At 43.5% G+C, this 12,687-nt stretch overlaps 1 protein-coding gene across 1 annotated transcript; it reads right to left on the reverse strand.

Moving 5' to 3' along the window:
- Positions 1-5,101: 5,101 nt before the first annotated feature.
- Positions 5,102-11,917, reverse strand: LOC125457775 (extracellular calcium-sensing receptor-like). The gene is made up of 5 exons (XM_048542369.2): positions 11,645-11,917; positions 10,104-10,937; positions 9,057-9,284; positions 6,097-6,220; positions 5,102-6,009 (listed from the first exon to the last, which is right to left on the reverse strand). Exons 1-5 carry the CDS (start codon positions 11,909-11,911, stop codon positions 5,102-5,104), a joined length of 2,361 nt encoding a protein of 786 aa, XP_048398326.2. The 5' UTR covers positions 11,912-11,917.
- Positions 11,918-12,687: the final 770 nt, after the last annotated feature.

Below are 12,687 nucleotides of genomic sequence, written 5' to 3' on the forward strand. Positions count from 1 at the left end.
TGGTGATCCAGGCCCAAAGTATGATTTAGTAAATTTACTAACGAATTTGGAAACTAGACCTGAAATTGTAAAAATTGAATATTATAAAGTTTCAGCACTGGAGGGAGGAGACCTTATCCTGACTATGAGAGATATCATTTGGAGCTCCACTGGAAAGCGATCATTTTCCTTACGAATGCACTGAGAGCCCATGTTAAAAGAAGTGGCCTTTAGACGAGAAATAATTGAAAAGAAGCAAATTGCAAACCAATTGACCCCGAGTGTCACTGCTAAGGCCGTTATTTATTGTCCTTTCTTAGAGCCCTAGTTTTACACACACTTCAGTAGTTTTCTCGGTCACTTGTTCCTATTTTCACTTCTTGCTTTAACTCCTTAAAAGCTAAGATTCTGTTCCTCCTCACTGCAAGCTAATTCTGCCTGATTTCACAGTCGGGAATGCAGTTTCCTTTCTCCGTTTGGAACATTTTCATTTGTTACAAAACAACTGACATTGACTCTGCAATGGACCAGACCAGATCCCCTCAAAATATTTTAAGAAGGTAGCCTCGGGCCGAGCCTTTCCTTATTTTAAATGTAGATGCGCAGTGCCGTCTTCTGTATATGACGCGACTGGTTAAACTATTCGATGGTTAACCAAAACACAATTTTATTTCTTTATTCATTCACGGATGAAGGCATCGCTGAGCAGGCGGCATTTATTGGCCATCCCTAATTATTGCCCTGCCCACAGACAATTTAAGTAAAGTACAAACAAAACAAAGAGGAATTTAGAATAATTTAAGTATTGCAAATATTTACTGAACAATAGATACAGTTCATATAACTAATTAATTGTTCTAATATAGTAACATCTCATACTCACTCCGTGGAAAAAGAGCAAAATTAGATAATGATCCTTTCATACAGTTCTCCAATCCAGGAGGTGTTGGGGTGAAAGGGGATAAGAACATCAAGAGAAGATTCAGAGTGGAGCATCCAGGAGGCATCCTCTGTCACTTCCATCTCTTTTGAAACCCAAAGTCGTCTCATTAAAACTGGACACAAAAATTTAAAAAATTCCTAGAACGTCTGGTTTGTGGAAGTTAGCTACATCAAGGCTGCTTCCATTGTTCCAAATTTTTAAAACCCAAAGTTCCCATAAATTGTTTATGCTCAGCGCCCCTGTCTCACAACCTCCCAAACAAACGGACACAGTCACTTTTTAAAGTGATGGCAACGTCATAAATCAATACATTAGCTTTTGAAATTTTCTGGCTTTTGATTCTTGCTGGATTTGTGATGGGTCTACGGACTCAGAATGTTGGTACATTTTACTCTTCTGATGATGCCAATCCTGCTGAGTTTCTGTCACGATTTAAATTTTTTTGTTGTTGCAAATTGTTAAGGTTCTGGATGTGAGTTTGCTCGCTGAGCTGGAAGGTTAGTTTTCAGACGTTTCGTCACCATTCTAGGTAACACCATCAGTGAGCCGAAGAAGAACTGGTGTTATGTCCCTCTTTCTATTTATCTGGTTAGGTTTCCTTGGGTTGGTGATGTCATTTCCGGCGTTGGTAATGTCATTTCCTGTTCTTTTTCTCAGGGGATGGTAGATTGGCTCCAAATCAATGTGTTTGTTGATGGAGTTCCGGTTGGAATGCCATGCTTCTAGGAATTCTCGTGCGTGTCTCTGTTAGGCTTGTCCTAGGATGGATGTGTTGTCCCAATCAAAGTGGTGTCCTTCCTCATCTGTATGTAAGGATACGAGTGATAGTGGGTCATGTCGTTTTGTGGCTAGTTGATGTTCATGTATCCTGGTGGCTAGCTTTCTGCCAGTTTGTCCAATGTAGTGTTTGTCACAGTTCTTGCAAGGTATTTTGTGAATGACGTTTGTTTTGTTTGTTGTCTGTATAGGGTCTTTTAATTTCGGACCTAGACCCTTCATCAGAATAGGGTCATGGGGAGACGATTCTGAAATAAATAGTGAGAGAGGCGGAGGCAGACTGAAGATGGATAGAGGAGAAGATAGAGGGAGAGGACAGTATAGGTGGGGAGGTAGAGAGGGGATAGAACAGTCCAGGGAGGATGGACAGGTCAAGGGGGCGGCATGAGGTTAGCAGGTAGGAAGTCGAGGTGCAGCTTGAGGTGGGAGGAGGGGATAGGTGAGAACAGGTTAGGGAGGCAGGGGCGAGCTGGGCTGGTTTTGGGATACATTGGGGGGAGGGGAGACTTTGAAGCTGGTGAAATCCACATCGATAGCATTGGGCTGCAGGGTTCACAAGCGGAATATGAGTTGCTGTTCCTGCAAACTACGGGTGGCATCATTATGGCACTACAGGCGGCCCAGATGTACATGCCGTCTAAGGAATGGGAGGGGGAGTTAAGAAGGTTCACGGCTGGGAGGTGCAGTTGTTTACTGTGAACCAAGCGTAGGTATTCTGCAAAGTGGTCCCCAAGCCTCTGCTTGGTCTCCCCAAAATAGAGGAAACCACAATGAGTACAGCAGATGCAGTTTCCCACATTGGCGGATGTGTAGGTGAACATCTGCTTGATGTGGAAAGTCATCTTGGGGCCTGGGATGGGGGTGAGGGAGGAGGTGTGGGGAGCAAGTATAGCACGTCCTGTGGTTTCAGGGGGAAGTGCTGGGTGTGGTGGGGTTGAAGGGGAGTGTGGAGCAGACAAGGGAGTCGCAGAGAGAGTGGTCTCTCCGGAAAGCAGACAAGGGTGGGGATGGAAAAATGGCTTTGTGGTGGGGTCCGACTGCAGATGGTGGAAGTGTCGGAGGATGATGCGTTGTATCCAGAGGTTGGTGGGTTGGTGTGTGAGAACTACAGACATTCTCTTTTGGTGGTTATTGTGGTGGTGCAGTGTGAGGGATGAGTAGCGGGAAATGTGGGAGACACAGTGGAGGGCATTGTTGACCACTGTGAGCAAAGAAGCTGCTGCCCTTGAAGAACGAGGATATCCGGGATATACGGGAGTGAAATGCCTCATCCTGAGAGCTGATGTGGTGGAGGCGAAGGAATTGGGAATAGGTGATGGAATTTTTGCAGGATAGTGGGTGGGAGGAGGTGTATTCGAGGTAGGTGTGGGTGTCGGTGGGCTTGCAATGGACATTGGTTTCTAGCTGGCTGCCTGAGGTGGAGACAGAGAGGTCCAAGAAGGTGAGGGATGTGTTGAAGATGGCCCAGGTGAACTTGAGGTTGGGGTGGAAGGTATTGGTGAAGTGGATGAACCATACAAGTACCTCCTGGGATCACGAAGCAGTCTCCGATGCAGTCATCAATGTAACGGATGAAGAGGTGGGTTTTAGGGCCAGTGTAGGTGCGGAAGTGGGACTGTTCCATGTAACCTACAAAGAGGCAGGCATAGCTCGGGGCCATGCAGGTACCCATGGCCACCCCCTTTGTCTGTATGAAGTGGGAGGAATTGAAAGAGAAGTTGTTGAGGGTGAGGGCGAGTTTGGCTAGCCAGATCAGGGTGTCGGTGAAGGGGGACTGGTATGGTCTGCGGGACAGGAAGAAGCGTAGGGCCTTTAGGCCATCTGCATGGGGAATGCAGGTGTATAGGGACTGGACGTTCATGGTGAAAATGAGGTGTTGAGGACCAAGGAACTGGAAGTTCTGGAGGAGGTGGAGGGCGTGGGTGTTGCCACAGGCGTAGGAAGGGAGTTCCTGGACCAAGGGCGAGAAAATGGAGTCCAGAGAGGGGGAGATGAGTTCGGTGGCACAGGAGCAGACGGAGACAATGGGTCAACCAGGGCAGGCGGGTCTGTGGATTTTGAAAAGGAGATAGAAGCGGGTGGTGCGGGGTTGGGGAACAGTGAGGTTGGAGGCTGTCGGTGGGAGGTCATCTGTGTTGATTAGCTTGTGAATGGTTTGGAAGATGATGGTTTGGTGCTCGGAGGTGGGGCCATGATCTAGGGGGTGGTAGGAGGTGGTGTTGGAGAGTTGGTGTCTGGCGTCAGCAATTTAAAGGTCAGTGCGCCATACTACAACTGCGCCTCCCTTGTCTGTGGGTTTGATGGTGAGGTTGGGGTTGGAGCAGAGGGCTGCACATTCTGAAGGGGAGAGGTTGGAGTGGGTGAGAGGGGTGGAGAGGTAGAGGCGATTGATATCTCGACGGTAATTGGAGATGAAGATGTCGAGGGAGGGTAGGATGCCTGGGGATGGCGTCCTGGAGGAGGGCTTGCGTTGGAGGCGGGTTAAGGGGTCAGTGGAGGAAGGGTTAGGCTGACGGATAGAGAAGTCAGCAGGCAGGCAGAGGCGGCGGAAAAACTGCTTGATGTCCAGATGTGACTGGTATTCGTTGATGCGTGGGTGGAGCGGGACAAAGTTGAGCCCCTTGTTGTGGACTAACCATTCGTCTTCCTTCCGGGGGAGGTCTGAAGAATGGTGAAACTTCGCAGGGCTCCGAGAGGCTATCTCCTCTGGGGTTGCTGGCTGTGTCTCGTTTTCTTTTATGATGAAGGGTCTAGGCCCAAAAGGTCAACTTTTGTGCCCCGAAGATGCTGCTTGGCCTGCCTTGTTCATCCAGCTCCACACTTTGTTACCTTGGATTCTCCAGCATCTGCAGTTCCCATTATCTCTGCAGAGTTTAACGAGCATTTTCCATTATTGTTCCGGATGTCCAAAATATGCGGTTCTTTTGCTTAAATGTTGAAAGAATGGTGTCCGTCGTATACGGAAATAATGCATCTATAAATTGTAAATGAGCGGCTGAAGAAGAAAATAAGGAGGTCATTAACCCCCACTATTTCCATAATTCCCAGTGCGATGAAGCTATCACCCATTGTCAAAAGAAAATTATCCTAATCAAAGAACAAAACGAAAACCAATACAAAAGTATACAATGGCAAATTAATAAACGGGCAGCTTTGCACAGAATTCGCCTGCACAGCAACATGACATGTGGCCGACAGTAATTTTAAACTTTCGCAGCGAAATTGTCTTCCCAAATAATTTTTGCGCAAAAATCGTATTAAATTTCTTTATTATTTATTACAACCAAAGCCGGAATACATCGGAAGGAAATACGAATGGTTTATTCAGCAAGAAGTATTCTTATTAGAACAAAAAATCTCCAGACTAATACCTTTGCGGGCTGAAAGAGAGGAAGCTTAGAACTACGGCGAAGACCCGTTGCCCATTAAGTTTTTCTTTGTGTTCTTCTCCGGTTTCAGTAAGATAATATAACATTTCGGAGCAAAATTGCAGACAAGCAAACCAAAGCTTGACGCCCAAATGGCAAACGCTTCGACAGCCACAGTGTACTTTCCGGGAGAGCTGACATAAGCCGGAATAAAAGTGATCCAAACAGCACAGAAGATCAGCATACTGAAAGTTATATATTTCGCGTCGTTAAAATTATCAGGAAGTTTCCGTGCAAGAAACGCTAGCAAGAAGCACACAGCGGATAAAAGACCAATATAGGTGGACACATAATAAAAGGCTTTAAAAGAGCCGACGTCACATTCCAAAATTATGATATCTTTATAATGGGTCGTGTTTTTCACTGGATATGGGGGTGATACAATGAGCCAGATCGTGCAAATTAAACCTTGAAGAAATGTAAGTCCGAACACTCCTAACCGTTGCTGCATCGGGCCAAACCAGCTCATCAAATTGTTGTTGGGAAGAGTTGCTTTAAAAGCGATCAGAACAAGAACTGTTTTCCCCAAAATACAGGAAATACAGAGAACAAACACAATTCCAAACGCAGTCGGCCGAAACATGCAGGACCATCTCGTTGGTTTCCCAATGAAGGTGAGTGTGCACAGAAAACCAAGTGTGAGCGCAAAGAGAAGTAAGAAGCTCAACTCCGAATTGTTCGCTCGAACGAGTGGCGTTTCCCGAAACTGGAAGAATATAGCAGCGGTACCCAGTGCAAGGCACACTCCCACAATAGCAAATGCCACCAATACATAGCCAAGAAATTCCTGGAAGGAAAGAAATTCAGTCTTTTTGCGAAAACAACGATCTTTTTGCTGATTCGACCAGTATTCCACAGGACACTTAACGCAATCCGTGGAATCTGAAAGAAAGAAAAAAAATCTTCTTGATGTGCAAAAGGCTATTCTCCATGAGATAACGGAGTCTTCGGCCGAATGTTTGTACATACCTGTCGTGTTGCTAATCTCTCCATCTGCGCACTCTGCGCAGTCAAAACAGCATATTGGCTGGCCTTTCCTGCTGACTTTTCTTGTTCCGGGAGGACAAGGTTCTGAGCAAAGGGCACGTGGAATCTATAACAAAAAAATATGAGCATGCTATAAATATAAGTGACTCATAACGTAACACACAAAATTGTCAGCATTTTGTCTTTGGGGGAGTTGTTCTCTAAGGCCGGGTCGCCTGGTGATCTATCCGGCTTTCCTTTCTGTTATTTAACCATTCTTGTTTTGAATGTTGATTTCTCCGTGCATTGCTGCCACTCCAGGTAGTGCATTCCAGATCAAGGTCATTTTTTTATCTTGCATCTGTGTATGCTTGGTCAATTTTCTTACACAGGAAACTATGTGCCCATAACTCACGATTTGGCCCATCCAAATGTGTGTGATTGTCGTGAAGTACGCGCGTCAATGAAAATAGAGGATCCATTAAGCTACCCGTGCTCAATGATAGTGGAACAGAGAAATTACGCTCTCAAATGTTTTCAAGCGTCTTCAGCCCAGGACACCTAACAAGTAACGCAATCCTGCCTGATTTCCTGATCCCTACCAGAACATATGTCAGACTTCAGCAACACAGTAATCCATTTCACATGATATCAAGAAATGGCTGAGTACATTGGATACAGCAGAAACTTCAGATATGTCAATTCCAGTTCAAATCCAGCCAAATGTCGCCCAGGATTCAAGAAAGTGATAATATCAATAATGCTGTTAAATTCTACTGGTTCATCAATGTATCATAATCTACCAAAACTGAAGTCTTGTTTTAATTTGCTGTTGCTCAAGCAATGCAAAAGTCCCACTCACGTGCACGAAAACCGGGATTACAGCTGGGCAAAAAATGACTACTGGTGAGTAGTATCAATGTCACATATGTGCCAGGCACTTATGATTTCTCAAAAGCAAGCACAGAGACCTACAATTTGCTCTTGAAGTCTCATTCAGCTTTAATTTGATGACTTTTTCTTCTTATTTCATTCACATTGAATCAATAATATTCAACATCCTGCCAACAATACTAGAAATGGAGCAGCACCAGGTGATTGAGGTGTTTGTGGAAGAATGTTTTCTCAACAGTAATTGTGAATCGATCCTTTTCTCAACGAGGCCTCACACGGACAATTTCCAAATTAACTGTACTGTAACCACAACTGCCCTTTTAAGTACAGATATTTTGCGAAAAAAGGTATGGGCAATAAAAAGTGTATACTTTTATTATTCCTTTTAAATGGATTACACCGCTCAAAGTATTGACAATATTGCTATGCCTGTTCAAATGAATATTTGTGCAGTGACAGGTAGCACTTACAAGCGAACATAATGTCGAACATAATTTTGACTAAGCCTCTTAATAAGTTAGGCGCACAACAATCTGAATTTTGAACGCCATTATACGAAATTGAAAAAAAGAAATTAGAGATCAATGTCTGCATGATGATTTATTATCACCAGTCATTCGGTTTCAATGCACACTTCAACCTTGACCCTGTGATGAAGGAGAAAATAATATCGAATTTAAAGATTAGTTCGTAGGTTGTGGGTGAGGAACTGGTCGCATAAGTACAGGGTGCACACAGTAAAATATATTGCTAATGAGAAGAGCATGTGTCGTTACATGTTGGTGGGGGGTTCTCGATAATGTAAAGTTCAGAGTTATTGGTGAAGCCTTTTTAGACATTCAGTGGAGGTACTGATTTCTGTTCTTCAACCTAATAGTAATTATCGTCTGTGATATCAAAGAGTGGAGCTGGATGAACACAGCAGGTCAAGCAGCATCTTAGGAGCACAAATGTGTGTTCCTAAGATGTTGCTTGGCCTGCTGTGTTCATCCAGCTCCACACTTTGTTATCTCGGATTTTCCAGCATCTACAGTTCTCATTATCTCTGAAATAATCATCGCCTGTTAGCTCAGAATGCTTTGCACTTTTCAGTGAGTGAATTTGGTCTGCAGCTGGAACAATCCAACCAAAAGCAGCCATCCTCTATCCACATAGGAGTGTTGGCATAAAGGTAACATCACAAACTTGCATTCCGGTGAAGTTATTTAGATAAATGATGTGGAATCGTCAGTACTGAAACGAACTGCTCCTTGCTTCTAACGATAATCGGTGAAAACTTATTCCAACACTCTATACGCGCAATGAGTTAATTATATGCCAATCATTCTCTCTTTCGGAAGCTTCCATATCTTCCCATTAAATCCACCTGCATCATTCGCTTCCAGAGCACTTGGGGGTAAAACTTAAGTATTGCCTGGGGTGTTAACGACATTTATGAATTCAAGAGCTTGTACTTTCAATCCGTCTATTCAATCAAGCCCTTTCATAATCTGAAAATCATCCATCAGCTCACCGCTCTGAAAGAATGCAAATTTGACGATCGACGAGAACAAACAAATACAGAAATTAATAGACAATCTCTGCGAGTCCGGCAGTATCTGCGAAGATGCGACATTTTGAGTTCAGAGACCTATCGCTTTGATCCTTAGCTTCACAGATATATACAAAAAAGTGCAAACAAAGATGTTCCAACTCCCTGATGAATTGTAATCAGATTAATTCAAAAACTGACAAATCGATTTCATGCCGGCAGCTTTACAATAAAAGTTCAATTAAAAATGAGAATGTAAACAACATTCCCAGGTGTTGACCTGCAAAGAATACTTGCAGTGTGACGAAGGAACAAAACGATTTGCTTTGACAAGTTAAGCGAAACTAAAATCGAAGGAAGTGGCTGACAAAATAATCAGTTGTGTATAAATGGAGGTCTGTAAGAAAAGACAATAAATAACGGCCTTAACAATGACGCCACGGTCTAAAGATACACAAAATCGTATGTATTTGTTTGCATTTTGCGTCTAAATGTCAATATTTAATCATGGTTTCTTGAAGCCTCGTTAGGATCATACCTGTTTTCCAGTCAAGCTCCCCACAATATCTCCGATGTTCATGACAAGTTCTTGTCCCTCCGGCGCTGAACCTTCGTAATATCCAATGTTTACAATTTCAACTGAGCCTTCCGAAGTCATTTGTAAATTTACTAATTCATACGTTGGGACTGGATCGCCATTTGAGTCAAAATATACGATTTCCCCGTTCTGTACAGTGAAATTGACTGACTGTATGTAATGCAGCAGCTACGGGAGATTAATGCAAGGTATGTAAATATTTGGCTGTCATTGGGATGCATGCATTAAAACTATTTGAAACAAATAAACACCCATATTTTAGAATTGCACAACATCACAAATTAGTGTCCGGAGATTAACAAATAGCGTTGGTGCATCCATCTTCGATTTTTGCAAGATTCTCACCTGCGTGTCAGCTGAAGCTGGAAATATTAGCCGGAACGACTGGGATTGAGAAAATGTGGAGGGTTTGTTTTTGCACGACAGAAGTTTCATTATCTAACAGCGCAGCGAAGTTGTCAGTGAGTGCTGAATTATTGGAGTGGTTTGTTTCAAATGAAACATTCCACTGAAAATGCAGTACCCGCAGTATGCTGAAAAGAGAGAACTCTGCAACATCTGCTCCACAACAAAACAAACATCGCTACTGTGAGCGTTTGTCACATTGTTATTAGCGGCAAGATCTTAGATACCGTTGAGATTTTCAACTTTATAATTCACAAGTTTGTACACAATTTACTGTCTCTAGAATGCTGAACGAACACCTTCAGGAATTGGGGGTCTTTTTAAAAACTGCTCATTTTGGTTTAATATCCACCTGCCGACTGTGTGAACGTCCAATATTTCGAGAATTCAGTTTTTAATTTGCTGCATACTTATCATATTAGCATGCTTATCTCTCATTTTATGAGGCAAACACATCCAAATAGAAATGGTGGTTAAAAGAGAGATGTGGAAAAGTCTACAAGTGGAATAAGAACAGTATATACGTCGACGTTTGATGGCAACAATGGGATTTATCTGGAACAAAATGAAATATTTCCCTACCTGCCAGGGCTCAAAGCTTGAAATGTTAGCACAGCTGTTATTCATAAAGGGACCATGGCCTTCTTCACAGGACAGCATATCATCAAGTGCATGAGCGACTGCATATACTGCTTTGTAAACATGGTAGGAACTTCCGTCCATTATCGCTGGAAGATAGGCATTTTCTAACCCATCTAAATGCTCTTTCCCTGTACATGGCTGCACTTCAAACGCAGAACGTCCAGCCATTGTTCTGTTGCCGGTTGTTAAACTGCACGAGAATAGAGTTTCCCAAAACTTCTTCACAAAATTGCTGTCAGGAAACCTAGAAGGGTGAATTTTCAGAAGATAATTTCTGAGGCCGGAAATTTCTGTCCTCTGGGTTGTTGGACCAATGGCCCCAATGAGAAACCTTCCTCTTTCTTCTGGTGAGAATATATCTTCGGTAACCCAACCCTCACTTCCAATCCACTGTATTCCCGTTATATTTTGGCGCAAAATCTCTTTAATTAACACTCGCATATCTCCGCCATGCAGAAACCCAACCACAACCTTTGTGGTCGCCTCTTTAATCACCTGAACTACTTTCCTGATTTTCTCAGTGGGGTCGGTTCTGTAAAATGATTCAGAGTACGCGATGCAAATCCCTTTATTTTGGGCCTCTTCGATAAAGGTTCTCATCCCAAAATTCCCATAATCTGTGTTGCTTCTAATAGTCCCAATCCAATTCCAGCCAAACGTTTTCACAAGTTCTGCCAGACGTTTGGACTGATACTTGTCGCTTGGTATCGTTCTAAAGAAAGTCGGATATTCTTGCTTATCGCTGAGACAGGAGCAAGTAGAGAAGTAACTAACCTGCAGAGATAAGATTAAATATATGAAAACATGTTTTCAGCGTTTTTTTGAAATTATTTGAAATGTTTTACACTACGTTCTTCGGGATGAATGACTTTTTAAAGATTTTGCACATAGTTACAACATTAATTCTTGACACATGATTGGGAGTCATCGACCAAAATAATCGACGGTATGTAGGAAGTTGTGGCACACTGGTGGCGGTGTTAATTTCACTCGATAAGTAATCCATAACATGAGGTTCTTGGGGATTGTTCATCAAATCTCACAATCACAGACAGTAAAGTTTTAATTCGCCAAACTCTTAATAAGCAGAAACTCTAATCTAATGGAAATTCAGGTGGCACAGCGACTCGGGGGTTAGCAGACAGAGCGGCAGAGGTTACATATGCATTCCAACCTTTGGTGACTGAGTGGAGTGTACATTCTCAACGTGTATGCGCGGGATTCTGTCGGGTGCTGCGATTTTCTCCCACTGGCCAGAAATACGCAACTTAGCTTGAATGGCGATGTTAAATTGTACCGTTGTGAACAGGAGTATGCAGGCTAATGGGATAACCACTGCAATGGGGGGTTACCAGGATACTACGTGATGCACTTTGTAGGGTCGGTACCAGCTTGATGGACCAAGTGACCTCTATCACCATTATATGGATATTATTCTTGTTACGGCGTTTAAAAATACGGTCAACGATTTGACACATTACCATTGGGATTCTGAACGTTCCAATTGTCGTTGCGGCTGCAATGGATGAGGTGGATATATCGCAGCCAATAATAGCTGCAACATTAGAGGAACCTTTACATTCAGGATACTCGATTCGTTCTTGCTTTCCGTTCACCAAAGCCAGCGCTGCTTTCAGAGCTATAGCGGACATCGAGCAGTCGTCGTAGATCTCATATCCCAGAGTAATATTCGGAAGTAGAGTTTTACTCTGGTTTATTTCTTCAATAGTAAATATCATGGTCTGCATCAGGCGAAAGCTTGAGAAATCAAAGCTGTGAACCAGATGTAAATATGCATATTTAATTCACTACCCACTTAACCGGATCTCATACACCGAGATCACTCAGCCACACTGAGATGCTCACCTCAATTCAGATCAGCCATAGCGATGCAAATTTCGAGCAACCGCTTACTATGGATTTTGCGGTTTGCCAAAAAGACCTCCTTGGGAGCGCAAGATCATGATACAGACAGTTCACGCCAGTGAGCAAAGCTGGGTGGATTGTCCGCCACGTGTCCTGCTACATACACTAATTCACGTCGGGTTTCAAACTGATGTAGACCTGTCGGTGTTGGACTGGGGTGGACAAAGTCAGAAGTCGTACGACTCCAGCTTATAATTCGAACAGTTTTATTTGAAATCTCAAGTTTTCAGATTGGTGCTCCTTCGTCAAGTGAAATGAGTTCTGACTGGTTTTACAAATGACCGAAAGCCTGGGCACCAGTGGGAGTGTCAAAGTAGCCCGGCACCCGGACCTAATCCTGCCTGCCACAGCAAGCTTTTGGCAACAGCACAGCAGACCCACACCCATCGTTAACCCGCCATTCTGCATGCATTAAGCACGGTACGCATCAGACACTCTGGGTCCATTTAATATCCCGAGTTCCGCTAACAACCACGACCTTGGCATAACCAACGTCCAGCATCCGTTAATCTATCAAATCCAAATCTGCTCAACACCCGGCCTACTTCCAGGAACCTTGTCCAAAAACAAGCGCTGCTCATCTCTACCCACAATGTCA

This window comes from Stegostoma tigrinum, chromosome 14 (assembly GCF_030684315.1).
Source record: "Stegostoma tigrinum isolate sSteTig4 chromosome 14, sSteTig4.hap1, whole genome shotgun sequence".
NCBI lineage: Eukaryota > Metazoa > Chordata > Chondrichthyes > Orectolobiformes > Stegostomatidae > Stegostoma > Stegostoma tigrinum.

Bases quoted from the DNA above. Each gene is read 5' to 3' on its own strand.
- LOC125457775 (XM_048542369.2), bottom strand. From the start codon at position 11,911: ATGCAGACCATGATATTTACTATTGAAGAAATAAACCAGAGTAAAACT. The intron at 6,221-9,056 runs GTATGATCCTAA...TTTTTGTTATAG, and splicing joins GGAGCTTGACTGGAAAACAG to ATTCCACGTGCCCTTTGCTC. The intron at 6,010-6,096 runs GTATGTACAAAC...TCTTTCTTTCAG, and splicing joins AGAGATTAGCAACACGACAG to ATTCCACGGATTGCGTTAAG.